The 23513-nt window shown below is 32.2% G+C and overlaps 1 protein-coding gene across 1 annotated transcript; it reads left to right on the plus strand.

The window, feature by feature from the left end:
• The first annotated feature begins 285 nt into the window (after positions 1-285).
• Positions 286-23061, plus strand: LOC126879910 (phenoloxidase-activating factor 2-like). The gene is made up of 4 exons (XM_050643252.1): positions 286-505; positions 6257-6481; positions 11736-11883; positions 21543-23061. The coding sequence occupies exons 1-4, from the start codon at positions 333-335 to the stop codon at positions 22077-22079; spliced, it is 1083 nt and encodes a 360-aa protein (XP_050499209.1). The 5' UTR covers positions 286-332; the 3' UTR covers positions 22080-23061.
• Positions 23062-23513: the final 452 nt, after the last annotated feature.

Genomic DNA, 23513 nt, shown 5'->3' on the forward strand with positions numbered 1-23513 from the left:
CAAACAAGTATGCAATATGCTGAATAACATTAAAACAAAAAAAAATAACTTTTTCAAAAATGTTTGCTTAGTTTTTGTTTAAGCTCTTTATAGTTTTATATGTAAATCTGAATTCCTAGATAACTTTCCCTAGAAACTAGATTTCTATTTCAAAGCCACCATTGTATTGGTACTAATTACGGTTACTCAAAAATAACAAAAGAACAATAGCAAATGGATTTTCCCTTCATCGGTCCCACCCCCTTTTACCTGGAACGTCCCCAAAATTGTTATCAATCATTAGTGTTTCATAAATATTTGAGACGATCACTTGTGATTATTTTGCTACAAAAATGGTGTGTGTTTTAAAATTATCGTTGATTGTGCTATTAACTTTTTTGCAAAAAGTTGTAAATAGTTTTGTTGACGAGCAAGAAAATCAACATTGTGTTTGTGTACCTTACTGGCAATGTAAAGAAGACTATAGTGGACTGGTTGAGGATGGAGGGGAAGTCATGGATGTAAGGTAAGTGTTAAAATTATATATACAGGTTGTCTCTATATGCTAGTAATGGTATACTCAAGAGTTTAGTATTATACGGAGTGTCCAGAAACTCTCCCGACAAACGTACAATTTTCATAATTTTAACACCATCCGATAATGCTTCCTAGGGAGCTAGAGCTCTTTAAAGATGGCACTTTGCAATACTTCTTCTTCTTTTAATGGCACTACAGCCCTTTGTGAGTCTTGGCTTGCTTAATGATGTTTTTCCATTCTGCCCTGTCGGAACTTATTTCCTTCGCCACTGCCTGATATTCATGGTTTTAAGATCCCCCTCTATGTCGTCTATCCATCTTTCACGCGGCCTTGCTCTTGTATTAATTTTCTTGTGGCTGCCATCTCTGCATGGATTACTTTTACAGCTCGATTATCTGACATTCTTTCTAAGTAACCAAGCCAGTTTAGTCTTTGTGACTTTACAAATCTAACAATATCTGCGCTCTGCATTATTTCATCAAGCTCGTGGTTCATTTTAATTCTCAACGAACCGTCGCGTCGCTGCAATGGGTTGTTCCAAATATTTTCCCTAGTATGTTGTGCGCTCAAATATTTTCAATTGATTTTCATCAGTTATTGAGAGAATGGTCCACGTTTCACATCCATATATGTGACCACCGCACAGTGGTTCCAAATGCCGAAAACGTGGTCATGAACCTTTAAAAGCGTATATTGTTTATACATTTTGGAATTACTTTCGTTCTTAAGGGTTTTTGGCATAGCTGATTACGAATCTGGCATTATTTTTTCTGAAAAACAAAATGGCGGATCCAACATGGCGGAAAGAAAGTAAAAATATCAATCAAAAAGGAAAATTTTTTGTCAAATTTGGTAGGTTAATGTCGCTGATTACAAATCTAACATTACTTTTTTTTATACAAAATGGCGGATCCAATATGGACGAAAGAAATTCGAAAATTTTATTTTAGCCGCATTTTTGTTTAAAATTTTATATTATAAGGGACTTTTGAAACTGCTGATTACCAATACATTTTCTTTATGAAGTATAATATTCAAAATCTATTACTTATGTACAACTGCCCATCTCAACAATCGCCAGAATTATGTAATATGCGTCATTTCCCACTTTTGTATTCAAACAACTGCCAGCAATGCATGGGCAATTATAGGCAGCTAAACCAAAGTGATTCTGTATCTCCTTACTATATGTTTTAAGAATAATAAACAGACGCAGAATTATGTAGAATTTTGTACTTTTTGAATGCATCTTTACAAAATTTTAATTATTTCAAATATATTTTCACTATTTATGCATTAACAAATTTAAGGCATTTATTGTTAATAAATGTTGATTTAAGTTACATGTTACGTTACTACATACTTAAAAAAGAAGAATCTGCTTTACAGCGATAAAATTGATAAACTACAAAACGTTTTACAGCGTTTTCAATATACGCGTTCTTTTTCACTCTCTCTTGCGGCCAAAATAACCCCGTACATGACACACTTGTTCCTGATTTGTGAACCAGAATACATCCAGTCTCTTCCTCATACCTGCTTATTAGAACTCTACGATAGTATGAGAAAACAACTGTAAACATGAAAATCCCTAAATAGGGACTCCTTTTTCGCCTCATGACCACGTTTTAGGCATTTGGAACCACTGTGCACCGGTCTAATTACCGTTTTGTGGATTCTGGCACCTTGCAATTCATTTTTTTTTAATATCTCCAGAACGCTTCTATTTAGAAAAACTAAAACTGGTATATTACGCCTATAGTATTTTTACTACAAAAACGTTATTACGTAGGTCAAAATTTTTGACGTAAGAGAACTGTCAAAACATTAGAATGTGACTTTTCATTATTGCCGTGTTTATAATAAACATAACAATAATGAAAAGTCACATTCTAATGTTTTGACAGTTCTCTTACGTCAAAAATTTTGACCTACGTAATAACGTTTTTGTAGTAAAAATACTATATCTCTCTTTTGCACCCTTTTTGCTATTCTGTATATTTTTTTACGCAGCTTAGGCATGATTTTAAAGAGCAAGGATATAATTTTTGTCTATGAAGCAATGCTTATAATGGACCAAGAGCTAGCAACGTCTGAAAAAAAATTATTTTAAGACAACTGGTTCTTTAATATATTATTCCCTATGCTTCCTCGAACACCGTACCGGCCATCTGACTGCTGATACAGGTTGCGTTCATTACTGCGCAGCACATTTGTACAGGTAAACATATCGAATTTAAAATCATTGTAAGACGAAAAATTATTTTGTCATTACTTTTTAAACATTATTAGAAATATGAACTATAATTGCCAGACATTTTTGTGGTTTAAAAAGTAATGACAAAAAAATGTTTCGTCCCAAAATAATTTAAATTCAATATACAGGGTGATTGATGAGTGTAATAAAGCTCAGTAGATCCGCTATAGTAATAGATAGCAATAAAAGTTGATGACAAAAATTGTATCCAACTTTCAGCTTTACATTACGAAATTAGTTAGAATGTTACAGGGTGTTCGATAACATCGTGGCAAACCAAACCTATGTTTTTTTAAATGGAACACCCTATATTTTATTTTATATTCGAAATTCTCTTAACTTTCCCATCAAGAAAATAAAAAGGTTTTGTATGTTATATAGGGCTTTTATAAAGTTATAACCAATTTTTTATGAAAATCGTAACAAGTTCAGCTCCTTGTATAAATAAAAATAAGCACAACAGCAATGCTTTATTGGTGCTATATTTTTTTTGTTGATTGTCAAAATTTATAAAAATGGTTGATATTGTTAATTTTCCTTATATCGAATACAGTGAGTCAAAACGCAAGTACATTCTTTTCTCAGAAATTTTAAATGGAACACCCTGTATTTTATATCACCTTCGAAAAGTTTCATTACGGTACTTTAATTTTTGTATAATATTCCCTATGCCTAAATTTGTTAGTTTTAGAGATATTTTCATTTTTCAGAGCAAGTTATTAATTAAGGTATTCTATTTAAAATTACTGAGAAAATAATGTACTTGCGTTTTGACTCATCCTGTATTCGATATAAAAAAAATTAGCAATATCAACCATTTTTATAAATTTTGACAATCAACAAAAAAAATATGGCACCAATAAACCATTGCTGTTGTGCTTATTTTTATTTATACAGGGAGCTGAACTTACTACGATTTTCGTAGAACATTGGTTATAACTTTGTAAATACCCTGTATAACAAACCTTTATATTTTTGTGATGGAGAAGTTAACAGGATTTCGAATATAAAATAAAATATAGGGTGTTCCATTTAAAAAAACATAAGTTTGGTCTACCACTATGATGTCGATCACCCTGTAACATTCTAACTAATTTTGTAATGTGAAGCTGAAAGTTGGCTACAAGTTTTGTTATTAGCTTTTATTGCTATCTATTACTATAGCGGATCTACTAAGCTTTATCACACTAATCAATCACCCTCATTTTGTATTTACCTGTACAGGTGTGCTGCGCAGTAATGAACGCAACCTGTATCAGCAGCCAGATGACCGGTACGGTGTTCGAGGAAGCATAGGGAACAATATAAGAAAGAATCAGCTGTCGTAAAATAGTTTCTTGAAAACGTTGCTAGCTCTTAGACCATAACTATACCTCCGTCAAAAATAGTTATGGGAAAAAATAAAAAATTACTTTTTTTCGTGTTTTTTTTTTGCTTCGGTTTTTGAATAATATCTATATTTTTATTTATTATTATTAAATTATTTTAATTTCGATTAAAATTTACTTTTTAACGTCTTTTCTGTGGATGTATACAGTATAATATACCATATTATATATTATATATTATATGATGCAAATGTCTGGAATTAATTCATTATTTCGTTAGCTGGCGACTTTAAGGAAAAATCCTGAAACAGGTCGATTCTTATTTTTAAATTATGATTTTTTGACATATATATCATACTAGTGACGTCATCCACCTGGACGTGATGACGTCATCGATTCTTTTTTTTTAAATAGGAATTGGGGTCAATGCGTTAGCTCTTCTTTTATTCAAATTCAGACATTTGCACCATACTTTATGTACGAAAATTGCATAGAATTGACCCTCTTGAAAATGCCCCCTCTTCAATAAAAAACGGCTGCTACAATAATTGCAAACTCTTGTTTGTATTCAGCTGTTCTTATTAGCTATTCATATGCAGAACAGAAGTTCAAAATTATGGAATATATTAATTTTTTCAAAAATAGGCCACTTTGGAAAAAAATTTTGAGACAGGTCGATTTTTATTTTTAAATTATGATTTCTTGGCGGATCCAGGGGGTGTCACAGGGGTAACCTCATTATTGATACAGGGTGTCCAAAATAATTTGTTTTGAATTAAATTAATTGACACAAAAAGAAAAATACATGTAATTTATTTAATTCAAAATACATTTTACTGCTGTCAAAATAGAAAAAAATGTTGATTTCACAAATAAACATTGTTTTTCCCTTAAATTCAATATTCAAACTGTTACCCACCTGACTCTTGGCAGTTTAAACCTTTAATTTAAGCGAAAAGCAATGTTTATCTGTCAAATAAACATTTTTTTATCTTTTCTGACAAAAATAAAATGTATTTTGAACTAAATAAATTAAATACATTTTTCTTTTTGTGTAAATTATTATTTGAATTAAAAAAAATTGAGACCCTGTGTTAATATTTATGTTAATATTTATATTACTAGTAAAATTTAATAAAAAATTTTGGTCTTGGTAAAAGGTATATTATTTTAAAAAGCCCTATAGGGCTACAAACATCGAACAGAACGTTTTCGCTCTAAAAAGAGCATCATCAGTGTTGCAAGAACATGGTGAGCCAACCAAAAAATACGAAGGTCAAAGCCTTTCAAAAATGGACTAAAAGTCACATCAAATAGTATACAGCCAGCTACAGGAAATTCTTCCTAGTGGATATTTATATTACTGTTACTGAATAGATAATTGAATAACGTTTCAAATGAGCTAGCACACGACCCCTTCTTTTGCCCTTTAATTCGTCCAATTTTGAACGTAGGCTTCCCCCAGTGATTACGTCATTACATCCAGATGGATGACGTCACTAGTATGAGATATACATCAAACTATTATAATTTCAAAATAAAAATTGACCTGTCTGGGAGATTTTTCTCCAATGTGCTTTATTCTCGAACAAATAAATTTATTCCATAATTTTGAAACTCTCTGTATATGTGGCCTAGGTATGATGTTTTTCTCACTTTCACTGTGTTGAAAAGTCCTTTGCCTATTCTATGTTGCACGTCTTCGTTTGAAGTATGCAATGTCCATGGAATTTTGCATAGGGACTAATTCACCCATTTTTCATTATGTAATAAATGGTTCCATTTCGTATATTATATTTTACTTCATCATACTAAAAATTATGGAAATACTTCATCGTTCTTATTACTACTTTCAATTAACAACTTTTTGTAATATTTTTTCACTCTCAACACTTCTTTTTCTTACCGTGACTTATCGTTAAGGATGTTGGCCATATCATTTGCCAATTTTATCTTACTTGTAGCCACCCTGAATAGTTCTATTGGAGGTCATATCCGTCCATTGTCGTAGGTTTTTAAGTCAAGAGTTAAGTCTTCTTCCTGGTCCCCTTTTGCTATTGATTTTGCCTTCGATTATAAGTTGGAGCGAGCAGTTCATACTTTTGATTTCTTTTCACTAGGTACCCAATAAATTATTATTTTTTTTATTTTCAGAAAGGAAAGAGAAGCCAGTAATGATTATGAGGTTCCTTGTACCAACGATTTTGACGTTTGTTGTCCAGTCGAATGCGGAAACAGGAAACTTTCTAGTAACGACATTTTGACTGCAAGACAATTTGAGGAAGAAGTTTTCGGATTCAGAATTCTGGGAGAAAACAATGAAGCTGAATTTGCAGAATTTCCCTGGATGTTAGGAATTTTGGAAGGAAAAACATATAGGTAAGATTGTATACATGTTAAGTATAGAATGTTGTTCTGAAGCTATTTTCTCGTGGCATTTTTATAATCAACTATTTTAAATAAGAAATAAGCCACAATTTTACCAAAAAATTATTTTATTAACGTTTCGACGCCCAAGTCGGGTGTCGTTGTCAAAATACAAAATAATATTCGTATTTTGACAACGACACCCGACTTGGGCGTCGAAACGTTAATAAAATCATTTTTAAGTCGGGTCATCATCATCATCACACAGCCACACTTTGTCCACTGTCTGACATAGGCCTCCTCAAGATGTCTCCACCCTTCTCTGTCCTAGGCAGCTGCAATCCAGTTTGTCGCTATTCTCTAATACCGGATTTATACTCAGCCCTGTTCGACAGGGAATTGGACAGGGAAGTGGGCAGCGTGAATGTGTAAATAGCTCACTCGCGCTGCTCCTCGTCATGCTACTGCCATTGCACCTACATACCCAAAAAGTCGGTTCTAGTGACGGAAGTCAAAGGAGAGAAGTTAAAGGCGGCTTCGCCGCCGGCAAAGCGGCAAGTGAGTAAGGGAGCAAGACGATGTTGTTGTCACATTCCTTTCTTGTGAGTCGTTCGGTAATGAGTTGTGGGGACATTGGCGAGGAACTGATGTAAACACCTCACTCATGCCCCGGAATCTTATATGAACAAACTGGGGAATTTCCCCCATCACTTTCACTACCGTCAGCTAATAAAGAGAAATGACAGCCTATCTCGCTCACGAAGACTTTAACCAATCATTTATGTTAACGCCATATCTGAATGTCATAAATAAAATAATCAAACGAGGCTTAACTCGGCAATGTCAATTCTGTCAAAAGTAATGACAGTTAGTGGAAAAAATTTTCCATTAGTTTACAGTTTTTATTTTTTATTGTATTACCTTTAACGATTTGTTCTTAGTAATTTCAATTTAAGTTGGTTCCTTATCCTTCGTTGATAAAGTGTAGTTTTGTTTTAGTTACGAAACGAAAGAACTTTTGTGTTGTGTTAATAAAAAAACTGAACATGGTTTATTATTGTTGTGTACCGTTGTGTACAAATCATAGAAAAGTTAGAAAAATGCATAGATAGGTAAATAGTAATTAGTTTATAACTGTTTTATCTGAAACAACAAATAAATACACGTACCTATATTTAGAAAAACATTGTCATAACTTTTTTTATATCCCTTTTCCTTACTAAATTTGACAGCAAAAATAACATATTTTTGTAACTTGGGAATTCCGAATAATTTATGAGTATTACTTAGATATTATTTAAATAAAATACTTTAACAAGCTTAGTAAGTTCTGGTATTTTATTTTAATAATATAGGTGAGATTATAAGAAGATATTTTAATTAGTAACGAAAGGGCCCGCAAGAGGCGCTGATTGGATGAAATTAATGTTTGTCCATTTAAATTTCCCGCCAAATGGTGATTAGTTAACACTACGGTCGCAAGTGGCGAAAGGAACCAAATTTTTACAGTGAGTTGCCTATCTATCCGGTAATACTATATTATTAATCTATGCACCTCACTCGCGTTGATATCGTATTTCGGGCAATATTTCCGTCAACGGCAGCAGCAGTGGTAATAGCTGAGTATAAATGCGGCATTAATATCGCCCGTCCATCTGGTAGGTGGTCTTCCACGACTTCATTTGTCCGCCCTTGGCCGCCACTCTAAGATCTTCCTTGTGCATCTGTTGTCTCTCTGTCTTGCGACGTGTCCTGACCATTTCCACTTCAATTCGTAATGCGCTTTATGATGTCTTCCACTAAAGTTCTTCGCCGTAACTCATCATTTCGTATTCTGTCTCTCAAAGTTAGGCCAAGCATGGATCTTTCCATTTTTCGTTGTGCTACTTGTAATTTTCTTATTGATGTTTTAATCATTGTCAGTGTTTCAGCTCCATAAGTAAGCACCGGAAGTACGCACTGGTTAAATGCTTTTCTTTTTAGCTTTATTGCTAGTCGGGTGTCGTTGTCAAAATAAAAAAGGATACTAGATTAAACGAAAATGTTGCTTAGCAAAAAATTCTTCTAATAATTTATTTAATCTGACTCATTTATATCGGCAATTGAAAATGTATTATACAATTTAAAGTAGAATACTTTAAAATGATATTGCCAATATTGATGAGTTGCGTTCCTGTTACTAAAAGATAGTTCATTCAATTACATGAAATCAACCTCAACTCAAGAATTTCTGCCACAAAAAATCATAGCATGTATCTGTCTTTAAAAAGACAAACAAATGCAACGGTGACAGTAAAATTCTCGCGTTAGAGATTCCATAGTAGATCACGAGGGGAAAACCAGGAAAAAACCTCGTGATACTATCCCGACATCGTAAGTATTTGGGCTTACATCTAGTTTACTCTCAAAACTAATACCAATTATAATATAATAATTAGTCAGAATTTCTCTGTAATCTAAGCTCTTTATTGCAGAGAATTGTTTTAATTTTACAAACCCATTTCTTGCTATTTCTATCCTTGTCTTTATTTCTGTTGTTTGATCATTATTGTCTGAACTCCAGGTTCCTAGGTATTTGTTATCAACCCTTTCTATCGGTACATTTCCCAAATGTATGATTTTTCTTTTTGTTTTCTTTGTTATTATCATGTATTTGGTCTTTTTTATATTCATTTTACTTCATAGTTTTCATAGAAACTGTTTGTTATATTTAGCAGTAATTGGAGTTGTTGAGTAGATCTTGCCGTAATCACGGTGTCATCTGCATAATTTATGTTGTTGCCTAATAGATCTTCTGTTAATTATTATTCCTTAACTTTAAGATAGTAATATTTCTTCAAAAATGGGTTCACGATACCTATACGTTTAATACCAATGGATACATAATACATTTCTGCTTATCTCCTTTATAGCCCAATAAATGACCGTTTCGGAGTGTAATTTCCAGGGGCAACTCCGAATTGCATGAAAATTTGGATTCAGGTTCTACTTACCCTCCACTTCAAAGTTGAATTTGTGCCGTTGGTTGCTTTTACTTGGGGGTGACATTTACCCCTTCTCGGGGGGTGAAAAACGGGTCTTTAAAATAAGGCCGGAAATGGATAAACTGACTTATTTTAAGCACCTTTTGTTCTATAAAGTTTTTTACGTAAGTCAATACTTTTCGAGTTATTAGCGATTTAAAATGTTAATTTTTCGACAAAAAAACTACGTTTTCAGACCGTTTTTCCCAAATAACTCAAAAAGTAAATATTTTATCGAAAAAAATATTTTTAGCAAAAGTGTAGCCTATAAAAAAACGAAAAAAGTGGTGTACAAATAAAGTCTACAAATTGAGTAGAAGCAAAGTTGTAGCTCATGAAAAATACGTTATTATTCGTCTAATTCCAAATCGAATAATTCAACGCGAAATCACCGAAGAAAGAAGAGTTTTTCGGGAACACCTTATTAACATTTTTGAAGTATCGAAAAAAATCTTATTATTTGTTTTTTACAAAAGTTTACAGCATCAAAAATAAACGAGTTACACTGAAAAAAAAAGTTGGTCCCTTTTTTTGTAAAAAAAATCTCGAAAACCTCCCCCTATTTAGCACCCTAAATGAAATTAATCGTTTGGCTTTAACGTCTATTTTAAATGTATGTGTATTGTTTATATGATCTGTAAGTTTGATTGGTTTGAAGTGCTTATTTTTGAAAACATTTGGTTTTATAGTAAAAAAAAAGATTTCTAAAAATTTGTGAAAAATTTCATTTTTTCAAAATAACTTAAAAAGTATTAGTGCTAAGAAAAATCTTAAAGAGTAAAAAAATGTAGGTTTTGCTATTATAAATATGCTAGTTTCATTTTGTTTCTCCGTAAGACAAAAATTGGTTAAGATATTGGTTAAGATTGGTTCAAAATTTGCACACTCGTGATTAGTGACCCATTCAAGCTTTCTCAATTATAACCCTTTCAAAAATAAATACTTTAAACCTGTGAGACTGACAGATCATATAAAAAATAGTTAGGTAAGTAAATTGTTTGTAAAGCGGTAGAGATTAATTTCATTTGGGGAGCTAAACACGACGAGATTTTCATGATTTTTTACAAAAAAAAGAGGGCCAACTTTATTTTGAGCGTAACTCGCTTATTTTTAATGCTAAAACTTTTGTTAACAATTAAAACAAAAAACACTTTAAAAAAGTTTAAATGGGGTTTTCCCAAAAAGTGCTTAATTTTTCGGTGATTTCACCTTGAAATATTCGATTTGGAATTAGACGAATAATAACGTATTTTTCATGAGCTACAACTTTGTTTTTATTTGATTGATAGACTTTATTGATACACCATTGTTTTGGGTTTTTTATAAGCTACACTTTTGCTGAGGATATTTTTTTCGATAAAATATCTACTTTTTGAGTTATTTGCGAAAAACCGTCTGAAAATCTACATTTTCAATAGCAAATAACTCGAAAAGTATTGACTTAGGTAAAAAACTTTATAGAACAAAAGTTGCTTAAAATCAGTAAATTTATCAATTTCCGGTCTTATCTTGAACGTATGTTTTTTCACCCCCGAGAAGGGGTGACTGTCACCCCCCAAGTAAAAGCAACCAACGGCACAGTTTCAACTTTGAAGTGGAGGGTAAGTAGAACCTAAATCCAAATTTTCATGCAATTCGGAGTTGCCCCTGAAAATTACACGGTATCGCTGAATTTCCCGTTCATTTACTGGGCTATTATTGAATTTCAATTTCTGGAGTGAGTTCGTTCTCTATTACAATTTGTGCTCTTTGATTCCAGTAAAGGTTTATTATTACGCATTCGTAAGTCCCTTTTATCTATGTTTTTTGTCGTTAGAATTTGGACCAATTTTCAAGTCCTACTTTGTCAAATGCTTGTTCAAAATCAACGTAACAAACATGCACTTCTACGTTCATATCCATGGATCTTAGAGCTAACAAATAAAATAACGCCTCTCTGGTTTCTAGTCTGTTTTTGAACCCAAACTATCATCTATTCCTTCTTCAAATTTTTTATTTATAGGGCCATGTATTATTTTCAAGAATAATTTGAGAATGTGACCTATTAATGATATTGTTCTGTGTTCACTTCAGTCTTGGTTTATATTGGCTGAACGATTCTCTTTGTCTTTGTAAACCCATATTGCAATTGCACGCCACATTGTTCCCTTATGATGTTTTTTCGTATACATCATGTTTCATAAAAATTAATGTGGTTAAAATCCAAAGTTCAAATAATAACATATATCTGTCTTTGTTTTCAGATGTGGTGCATCTTTGATACATCCACAAGTTGCTGTGACAGCTGCTCACTGTGTAAGGAACGAAGGAGTTTATAAGATTAGAGCAGGTGAATGGAATTGGGAATCAAGTTCTGAGCCTCTGCCACATCAAGACCAACATGCAAAAAAGGTAAGTTTTAAAACAGAGTTAATGTAAAAATGTACATATAGGGGAGAGTTGGACAAAACGGGATACCATTCTTGTTTACTTTTACCACGGAAAATATGTTGTTCTGAAGCTATTTCCTTGTGGCATTTTTATGATTAATTATTTATATGGGAAATAAGCCACAATTAAAATGAAAAAAATAATTTTTATTAACGTTTCGACGCCCAAATCGGGTGCCGTTGTCAAAATACAAAATATTACTAAAATAAACTAAAGTGTTGTTGCTAAGCAAAAAAAATTCTTCTAATAATTTATTTAATCTCACTCATTTATATTGGCAATTCAGACATATATTATATATTTATTTATAATTTAAACATGTTACAAGTCAGAATTTGGTATTATTTTTTGAGAGTAAATTAATGTAAGACCAAATACTTACGATGTCGGGATAGTATCACAGGATTTTTCCTGGTTTTCCCTTGTGATTTACTATGAAGTCTCTAACGCGAGAATTTTACTGTCGTTGCATTTGGTTGTCTTTTTAAAGACATATCACATGCTATAATTTTTTATGACGGATATTCTTGAGTTGGGGTTAATTTCATGTAATCGAATGAACTATCTTTCAGTAAGTCGTCCCAGGAACGCAACTCATAAAATATTGGCAATATCATTTTAAAGTCTTCTACTTTAAAATGTATAATATATGTCTGAATTGCCAATATAAATGAGTGAGATTAAATAAATTATTAGAAGAATTTTTTTTGCTTAGCAACAACACTTTAGTTTATTTTAGTAATATTTTGTATTTTGACAATGGCACCCGATTTGGGCGTCGAAACGTTAATAAAATTATTTTTTTCATTTTAATTGTGGCTTATTTCCCATATAAATAATTAATCACGGAAAATATGCTAAAAACATTATCATATTTTTATTTTTTATAGGTATAACATTCATTGCAGCACACAAAACACATATATTTAGCTATTTTTAATAACTGGAAAATAGTAAAAAAAATATTTATTCAAGTCCTACACATCCCGTTTTATCCAACCACGGTTGGATAAAACGGGATAGGTTTATAATATTTAATTTTTTGTATAAAATTATCTAAAACTTAATTTATGTCTAAATTAAGTAGACATTAAACTGTATAGTAAAATTTACTCTTGAAAGAATAATATCTTCAGTAGTCAGAAACTTAAAAATAGGCGTATTTTATGTTTTATGGCAAAATGGGAAATAAGACCTTTTATTTAGGACTAGGTACGTATATCAGAACAAAAGTCACATAAAAATATGTTGTTCTTCTGTGCGGTATGATAAAACGCTTCATATCTCTATTTAAAAAAATAATATGCCAACAAATAAATAGGTAGATAAAACGGGACATAAGAAACTGTATCCCATTTTATCCAACTTATAAGTGTCCCGTTTTGTCCAACTCAGACATTTTTCAAAACAAAAGTGGCTGCTGCCTTAATGTGAAAGTAAAATTAGGCAGACTACACATGAGATAATGATTGCTTAATTAAATGTAATAGTCACTGGAATTATATTTTTATATATTAGTCCAAGTAATGAAGCTTAAAATAGGACAAAACCTCGCATTTTTTACAGAATGGATCGATTTGCTTGAACATTTGAGAATAAGTAGTGGATAGTTCAAGGATCAAAATCTATATGATGCCGAAAGGCGCTTTTACTATGGGGGTGGTTACCACCCCTTGTCAGGGGTGAAAATTTTTTATTATATTTTGACCGCAAAAGTTGGTAAAAACATTCATTCTAAGCAAAAAATGTTCTATACATTTTTTTGATAAAATTAATAGTTTTCTATTTATTCGCTATCGAAAGTGTTAATTTTATATTAAAAAAATTAATGTTTTTAATCAGTTTTCTGCAAATAACTCAAAAAGTTTTGGTTTTATCAAAACCACTTTGCTTACAAAAAGTACCTTTTGAAAAAATCAACAAAAGTGTGTTTTTAAATTTTCTTTCAAGACCAATAGTAATCGAGCTATACTTTATTATATGTTATGTCTTCTTCGGCAAATGCTAAATACTGTAGTTTCAAAGTCAAAAGACGGGAAAACTATGCATTTTTCGAGGATCACTTGTTTAAACTAATTTGAAGTATTTAAAAATATCTATCTTCAAAAATAAAAAAAAAGTCTTTAGCTCAAAAATTAGGTGGCTTATAATGAAAAGAATGTCAGACCCTATATTTTTCAGCAAAAAAGCGATCGAAAGCAAACCCCTAATCACCACCCTGATTAAAATTAGTCATTGATCTTATTCTGTCTTCTTTACTTATGTATTATTAATAGGTTCTAGAAGTTTAACTGGTTTAGAATGATTAGTTTTAAAAAAAATGGAGTCAAAAGCAAATATCGAATTTTTGAAGTTTGGTAAAAAATTCCCTTTTCTTCAGAATAGAAAGATTATCATCAGAGATACAAAAAAATATTTAATACAAAAATTGTAGCTTATTTAATTCCTAAGAATTTGGTTTGCAAAAATTTTCTCTACGGTAAATATTGAGTGAGCTATTGACAATTAAAACTTGTAATAACATGCAAAAATCACCTTTACCAACCCTTTCAAAGTCACTACTTTTTGCGACTGAGGATTTTAAAAGGATTTGGTATTAACAGTCTTATAGATCTTGTAAAAACCTACCAAATTATTTTTTAACAAACTTTGTAAGATAAAAATTAAAAAGGTTACGGTTAAAAAATCAATATATTTTTTTCAAAACAAAAAAAAAGAAATCTAATTAGCGAATAACGACTTTTTGTAGTTTGGTAAAAAATGCCATTTTTGAAGTTATACTTCTTTACGGGCGTAATGACGGTGAAATTTTATATGGGAAAACCTAGCGACCGGGCGCATGCGCATTATAACTTTGTTCTGATTGGATGTTCAAATGACATGACAAAAATTATCCAATATGGCAGCTGTGGCACAGCTGTGGGACTGTGTTTGGTTATAATGTATGCTTGTTGCGTTTTAAAATTTGTAGGAAGAGAAACAACAAACAAAAAGTTAGTTAATGGTTATACTGCCTTTTTAAATAGTTTTCATATTATATTTTTGGACTTATTTACATAGAAGAGATGATTGTTGCATGCCAATGTGAAAGCTCATCAAACTGTGCCTAGTATGAGTGCCGCAGATCTCGCTTATTCAAAGCTAAAGAATCTTTCACTGGTAAGTGTTTTATAAATAGTTGATCAAATTTTGTTATGATATTTGAACATAGCCACTTTGCACGACGCAAGTGATTGCGAAATGTATTAGTCGTTATACGGGCTCCGATACCTACCTTGAACCTACCAAAATACATAAGTAGTATGTAATACTTTTTTTACATAATTTGATTACCATCAAAATTTATATCAATATTCACCTAATATATTGTCTTCTTACCCTATGTTTTGTTGTATTTTTTCAATTCTAAATCATTTCAATTCAAAATCAAAATAATTTGATTTACATAAGTTAAAAATGTCAAAAGGTTAATCTGTTTAGTTAGACGATCTTCGCACATAATGACAAGCTGCCTCTGTGGTGCAGTTTTAATGCGGGTGAATCCCAATACAACGCAAATACCAGCCGCGTGGTAAGTTGGTTCGAATCCCAATAGAAACTTTTATTTTTTTATTTTTTTTATACATTTTATGATTGTAAGTATATTTATTATATAATTTTATTTTCAGAAAATACGTATTTAGTTAAAAATTTTTCCGACAATTAATGTTCAGAAATCATTTGTGGCATTTTTAATGTGTTTGTGTGTGTTTTATTTTTTTATTATTTTAATTTTTGGCACTGTTTTAATAAAAATGTTTGAGAAGTATTAAGTATAAATTAATTTAATATTTAAATAAGATATAAATAAAAAGTATATTAATTTCGTTTATAATCATATAATCATATAATAGAAGTATAACTTCTTACGTGCGTACAAAGTACACACACATTCTTTTCTTCAAAATAGAAAGATTAGCATCAGATATACGAAAAAATGTTTTAATATGAAATTGTAGGTTATTTAATTCCCAAGAACTTGGTTTGAAAAAATTTTTTCTACGGCAAAAATTGAGTGATTGGTAAATGAGTATATATCGAAAAACATTGATTTTTTCTATATAAAACTAACACTTTCGATAGCGAATAAATCGAAAAGTATTAATTTTATCAAAAAAATGTATAGAACATTTTTTGCTTAGAATGAATGTTTTATCAACTTTTGCCGTCAAAATATAATAAAAAATTTCCACCTTTAAGATGGGGTGGCAACCGACCCCATGGTAAAAGCGCCTTTCGGCATCATATAGGTTTTGATCCTTGAACTATCCACTACTTATTCTCAAATTTTCAAACAAATCGATCCATTCTGTAAAAATTGCGAGGTGAAATGCTTCGGTTCCTGGACTATATGTAGGCAGTATAATGTACAAGAATAAAAAACCGCTAAACGCCGTAAAAATGAGTGGCGCATACAATATTCCAGCTACAAAAGATCTGATATGAAAATTACGTGGCGCGAAAATGTATTTTCATTTTGATGCAAAACAAAATTCTAGTTTTATTTTAAAAGATTTTTCCATAATATTTGCTAAATTTGAAGTAAACGCGCCACAAAAGAGTTTCAAAATTCAAACTGTATCAAATTTACTCTTTTGTGGCGCGTTTACTTCAAATTTAGCAAATATTATGGAAAAATCTTTTAAAATAAAACTAGAATTTTGTTTTGCATCAAAATGAAAATACATTTTCGCGCCACGTAATTTTCATATCAGATCTTTTGTAGCTGGAATATTGTATGCGCCACTCATTTTTACGGCGTTTAGCGGTTTTTTATTCTTGTATCAGGAGTTTTTCAAGTTATATACAAATTAAATGTATGAAGTTGAATGCAATTTTTATCGATTACACGTCAAGCTTTATAAATGGTCACCTTTGTCGCATTATCTCCCAAATGATCTAATGACCATCGAATGTATACTAGATTTTTTTTCTAGTCGAAATAGAATAAATAAAAATATTGGGATGGCCGGTAAATGAACTCAGATTATCCGTTACAGATCAAATTTAGCGTCGTAACCACTACAACTACATAAACCATTTCGGGAATAATAGTTAATTGGATTATACATTTCTAACTTAAGACTTCTAAACGGCTTAACCGATTTTGATCACTAAACATGAGTTTGAAACGTATTGACAAGTAGTATCTGATGCATCTGAGTTCAAGTATGAAAACTAAAGTTGTTACAGAAATTATTGAGCTTGAACTGTTTTTCCCAATAGGAAATAGATTTGATCATACTTATGAAGCGTATAACTTAAAATTTCTAATTTTCCCGGATATGAGGTAAACAACGTTAGATTAGCCTAGAGTCGTTCTCTGGTAATTTTCAAAATTAGATGTGCGTTGGAAAGGTAATGATCAGTACTAGCAGAAGCCGCAAAGGTCGAACTAATATTTTTGAAATTTTTGGTAGTTTTGAGAACGAGAACCTTGGTCGCAATCTCTCCCAAATGATCTAGAACTTACGACACCAGTGATAAGACAATCCGAGTTCATATCCCAGCCATCCTAATAATTATGTAATTATGGCCGGCAAATGAACTCGGATTGCCCAATCAAACTAGCATCGTAACCACTACAAGTACATAAACCATGATTGATTAATAACATTGATTTTTTCGATATAAACTAAATTTCGATAACCAATAAATCGAAAACTATTAATTTTATCAAAAAAATATAAAACATTTTTTGCTTACAATTAATGTTTTTACCAACATTTGCGGTCAAAATATAATAAAAAATTTCCACCCTCGAGACGGGGTGGCAACCACCCCATGGTAAAAGCGTCTTTCGGAATCATACAGATTTTGATCCTTAAGACTCTCCACTACTTATTCTCAAATTTTCAAGCAAATCGATCCATTCTGTAAAAATTGCGAAGTGAAAAGTTTCAGTTCCTGGACTAATTATACTTTTGGAGCTTTATAACTTCTGAACGGCTGAACCGATGTTGATCAATAAATATGAGTTTAAAACGTATTGACAAGTAGTATCTGATGCATCCAAGATCAAGTATGATAACTGAACGTATTACAGGAATTATTGAGCTTGAAAAACGGTTTTTCCCATAAGAAATATATTTGATTATACTTATGAAGCCTATAACTAAAAAATTCGAATTTTCCCAGATATGAGATATACACCGTTAGACGCGTCCTGAGTCCTCCTACAAACGCTCAGTTATTGGCGCAATTCGTAGGTTGAAATTTTGAGTAATTGTCGAAAAACCAAAATTTTCAACGTTTAATTTTTCAGTTTTTCGGCTATGGTGAGCAGTGTGTATGTCTCAGGTTGATCGCTTAAGCACCGTTTGAAATCTTAACTCATCCCTATTAATTTGGTGTATTTGCGGTTTTCCTGTCTCTCCTTGAACCTAAGATATATACGCCCAAAAAATATGCTATTTTGTATCTATCTAGTCCTCTAGCTGGCTTACCGGTAGTCAGAAGTCAAAAATTAGACCGGTTCTGAATCGGCCCTCACAGCCTCTTGAAACACAGAAAAAAAAATTCAGATCGGTGTAACTTTTCCACACACATACATACATACATACATACATATCCACAAACATTTTCCCTTTTTTAAATAAAAATTGAGTCATACTTCTGAGCTCGACAACTTTTGAATGGTATAACCGATTTTCAAAATTAAACATGCGTTGGAAAGGTAATGATCTGTGCTATCAGAAGCCGCAAAGGTCGGGCTTAAGTTTTTGAAATTTTTGGGAGTTTTGGGGACGAGAACGAAAAACAGACTCTAAATGGGAAGGGCCGTAAAATCCACACCCTTGGACCAAAATGGAGATATGACATATGGATGGACGAGTCTTTTCCTATTCTTTAAGATGGGATGTGGCCCAATTTTCAATGCAGTCAGGTTTAGAAAATCGAAAATTTCGTGTATATATAGTGTCGCTTGTAGGGGTGTTGTGCGCCACTGGTGAGAACTGCCGTTCTCTGTGGATAAAACAACGCACTTAAAAGTACAAAGTATCAAAAAAATAGAGTCAAACAATTCTAAACACAACAGCTTTTCATCAAAAAATAGTGGCATCGAGGTAAAACGAACTGAGAATGTTAAAATGACGACTGATAACAAGTTTCCGTCGTTGTCCGATTGATAGCACCACTAGTTAAGTCTCTAGCGTAGGTATCCCGTTTTATCCGACTATCCCGTTTTATCAAACTCTCCCCTATGTATGTCTATATAACACAGGTTCATAGCGTCCTGCGCCTTCTGGTTCCTATTTTCCAACCGCGTGGATTCCACTTATCCAGGTAGTTTTCAGTCTGCTCCTTTTCCTTCTTTCCAGGGGTTGCCATTGCATTATCAGCTTTGGAAGTTGATGTTCCACCATTCTTTGCCCATGGCCATACCAAAAAAGTTGTTTTCGTGAATTTCTTCTATTATGTTGGTCTTCCTATTCATAATATCTCATACTCATTCATTCGTTACGTGTAAGACTCTATAGATGCAGGCCGATCTTCGCCAGATGTCCATTTTCAGTGCGAGCAACTTCTGTTTTGTTCGCTTATTCAGTTGCCAGGTTTCTTATCCATAGATAGCTTTTAAATATATTATATAGCTGTGCTTTCTTTTCGTTTGATATTGTTTTTGACCAAAGTAGTGAGAATTCAAAGGATGTAAAAATACATGATTTAAATAAGAATTTATTTCGGAGTTACTTATTTTTCTTATACTTCTTTTCCCATCATTAGTTCACTCTATTCGTCCTCCACAGCACACTATTCTCCTAGTCACCTTCTCACAGGTCTCTATCCTACCATTTCCTATGTACGTATCCCAACTTTGTAGCAGGTCTTCCTCTCCGTCTTCTTCCCGGGGAGTCCTAGTCCAATATTTTTTTCGGCCTAGGTATTCACCTATTTCCCTACATCGTGCATTCTTATCATTGTTTTCCACAGTTGTTTCCTGGGAATCCTATCGTATGCTTTCTCTAAGTCGATAAAAGTCCTATGTGACCATAGTGTCTTATCATCGACTTTTCTAACGGTTTTCATATCTGCCGTTTCTAACATTATTTTTATTCTCTGTGTCAGGTCGTGTTTCTGTGTTGTATGTTATGTCTGATTACTGTTTTGTAAATTCTGCCGTTCATTTCTGTTTCGATATTTTTATTTCATCATATTGTTTCATTTAGGCATCTTTTAGCTCTGTTTGTTTTATTCGCTCGATCTTTCAATTCCGTTTTGAACTTTCTGTATCTTAGATAGTGTGATTCCTAGTTAGTTATAAACTCCCATCAGTTGTTCTATTATCTGATCCACCAACTCCAATTTACAACTTAGTAGGTTCGCTGTTAACTATGATGTAGACTAAGAGCCGCTATAGGTGAAATTTCTTAATCATTTTAGGCACGATGGGACCCTATAACTTAAATAGTAGAACCTAAAAGAAAACGTTTGAACACTGTGCCGTCACTTTTCAGTGGCACATGCGTCGACAGTGGCGCATCAAACTTTCTACTTATGGACGGGATAAATAAATTAAAAGTTACCCTTCCTTACTAACAGAATTAAATCACTTTTATTTTTTTAAGTTCTATGTAATTAATACATAGGATTCAGCGTGATTTTAACCCACCACCCCTTCCCCCTGCCCCCACCATCAAAAAGTTAATTTTTCGTTTTTATTTTTTTTTTGGTGGGAAGCAATCAATTTTAAAATTTCAAAAAATTCACACGCATAGCTGAGGCTCTTATAAAACATGCCTATTTTTTATAGACCCATAGGTAAAGTGTACATAACCTCAAAAAATTAAAAGAAATTTTTTTTTTTTAAAGCGTTTAACTTTTTTTGAGGAATAGCTACAGGTCTATTTTTTTCTTAATCTTGTGTGTTTTACCAAACACTATGTTTTAATTTTTTTCAGATTTTTCCGTAAGGCTCCCCACCTTCAAAAATCCGAAAAACTGTTTTTTGGGGGGGTTCTGGGGGATTTTCCCTATTTTATACACTTCATAATATATCAAATCAATTTTGTTTTTATAGGTTATATGTAACTTGAAGTAATTGAGTCCTTTAGAATATTTAAAAATCAGAAAAACACGTTCAAACCCCCCAAAACCCCCTTAAAAACAGTTTTTTGGATTTTTGAAGGTGACCAGCGTTACAGAAAATCTGAAAAAAATTAGAAATATAGTGTTTGATAAAATACACAAGACTAAGAAAGAATTAGATCTACAGCTATCCTCAAAAAAAAGTTATATACTTTTTTCCAAAAAGAAAATTTTAAAAACTTTTTGAGGTTATGTAAACTCAAACTACAGGTCTATAAAAAATAGACGTGTTTTATAAAAGCCCTAACTATGCGTGTGAATTTTTTGAAATTTTAAAATTGATTACATCGCACCAAAAAAAATAGAATCGAAAAATAAAGTTTTTGATGGTGGGGGCAGGGAGAAGGGGCCAAATTTTAATGTTACAGTTTTGGTGTTTTACGTTATCAATCTTGTGCTGCCTGGATAACTCGGGACCCCGTAACTTTCTCCTGTTATATAGTCCTTGGTATATTTATAATTCTATATTAAATATAACATATTTGTTTCAGATTATAATTCACCCTCAATTTCACCCAGCATCGCTTCGGAATGATATAGCAATCATCATCCTGAAATCCCCCTTCAAACTAAGCGAAAATATTGGACTAATCTGCTTACCTTTTCGAGGGGCACGACTAGACAGTAAAAGCTGCGTTGTTTCGGGCTGGGGTAAAAACTCACATAAAAAAGGAACCTACCAGTCTACCTTGAAAAAAATGGACTTACCTTTGGTCCCCAGAAACCGATGCGTGAAGACATTACAAGATAAGAAACTTGGACCATTTTTCAGCCTTCACCAAAGCTTTATTTGTGCAGGAGGGGAATCTGGGAAGGACACTTGTAAAGGTGATGGGGGAAGTCCACTGATGTGTCCTATTAAGGGAAAACCTGGGAAGTATCATCAAGTTGGGATCGTGTCTTGGGGTCTTACTTGCGGGCTGCAAAATACGCCAGGAGTTTATGTTAACGTTATGATGTTCGTAGATTGGATTGATAAAGTTTTAAAATCACATGGCTTTGATACTACTGTATACAAATATAGATGAATATAAATGTTATGTCCAGCCGCCAGAAATTTTATTTTTTAAAACAGGACGAACAAATTGAATTTGGACGAAGAGATCAATTTTATGACCCGATAAAAGATGAAAAAAGTGTTACCACTTCTACCTTCTGGCTTCCGCCTAAAACCCCTCTCGTAGGGGGGAGGGAAAATATCGATTTACCAAGACACTTTATTTACAATTTTTGTGTAGAGTGAATCGTTCTGTAAGAAATAACGCTTGATGCGACCGGCGATTTTTAATGTCAGTTACGCGTGCGCAATAATTATTTTTAAATAAAATTTACTTATATCAATTGATCAGTAAAAATTCGATATCTTTTGATCAGAGTGTCTTATCGACAAAACAAAAATGCGTTTTAAAGGTGAAGAGTGCAGTCGTATGCAATTTCTGCGTTTTCTGCCATAAATGAGTTCAGTTTCTATAAATAAATAAATGTGTCTATAATAAGTTGATTTCGCGCGCGTAACTGACATTCAAAATCACCGGTCGCTTCGAGCGTTGTTTCTGCGAGAATGTTCCATTCTACACAAAATTGTTTCTTTATCAAAATTGTTCAAAATAAGCTCAGCTACATTTCTTGTTTGAAATATTTTTTTTCTAAAGCTTACAGATTATTGGAAAATCGAAGTTTTTCGTTTTTCTCCCTAAGAGTGGGGTTTCAAGAGGAAGACCGGGATTAGGAGTTGCAAACTTTTTTCATCTTTTTTGCGGCCCAAAATTGACAGCCTCAGCAAAATTTAACTTGATCATATGATTTTTAGAGATTTAATGGCATTTTCGTCCTTACGAATGGACTATGGCGTAACTTGATAGTAGTGACAGTATACAATTAGAACGTTAAGATTGGAATAAATTCAGTTTTTCATTATTGGGCGATTTTGGAAAAAAATTCCGACACAGATCGATTTTTCTTTTTAAATTACGATTTTTTGACATATACAGCATGTCTACTTAAGTTGAAAACATATGGGAACTTTTTTATTATCAATTTTACGAAAAAAAAGTTATTCTTCATAAAAAGTTCTGCATGCTCTAAAACATAAGATTCAATCATTAGATATCAAATTTTATCAATATTATATGAGGTATGTCAGAAAATATGAATTTCGTTTAAGGGTAAAGTACCTTTATTTCTCTGACTATCGAAAATTCTTATTACAAAAAGTTGTTTGGAATTAAATACTAAGATCAAATATGTAATTATATGCTTCTAATTGAAAAAAAATATATTTCCTTAACTTTTCTCAAATTTATGGATACTTAACTTCGTTTTTATTTATTACACATAAGATAACTATTTTATTATTACTTTTACGAAAAAAAAAACATATTTTATAAAAATCTCTGTGTGTCCTAAGCCCTAAGATGCAACCACCATATAACCATTTTATTAATTTTATACAAGGTATGTCG

This window comes from Diabrotica virgifera, chromosome 2 (assembly GCF_917563875.1).
Source record: "Diabrotica virgifera virgifera chromosome 2, PGI_DIABVI_V3a".
Taxonomy (NCBI): Eukaryota; Metazoa; Arthropoda; class Insecta; order Coleoptera; family Chrysomelidae; genus Diabrotica; species Diabrotica virgifera.

What these genes read in the sequence shown, in the direction of transcription:
- LOC126879910 (XM_050643252.1), top strand. Translation starts at nt 333, where the DNA reads ATGGTGTGTGTTTTAAAATTATCGTTGATTGTGCTATTAACTTTTTTG. An exon ending in TTGGAAGGAAAAACATATAG is followed by an intron (nt 6,482 to 11,735) that starts GTAAGATTGTAT and finishes CTTTGTTTTCAG; the next exon opens with ATGTGGTGCATCTTTGATAC. An exon ending in AAGACCAACATGCAAAAAAG is followed by an intron (nt 11,884 to 21,542) that starts GTAAGTTTTAAA and finishes TATTTGTTTCAG; the next exon opens with ATTATAATTCACCCTCAATT.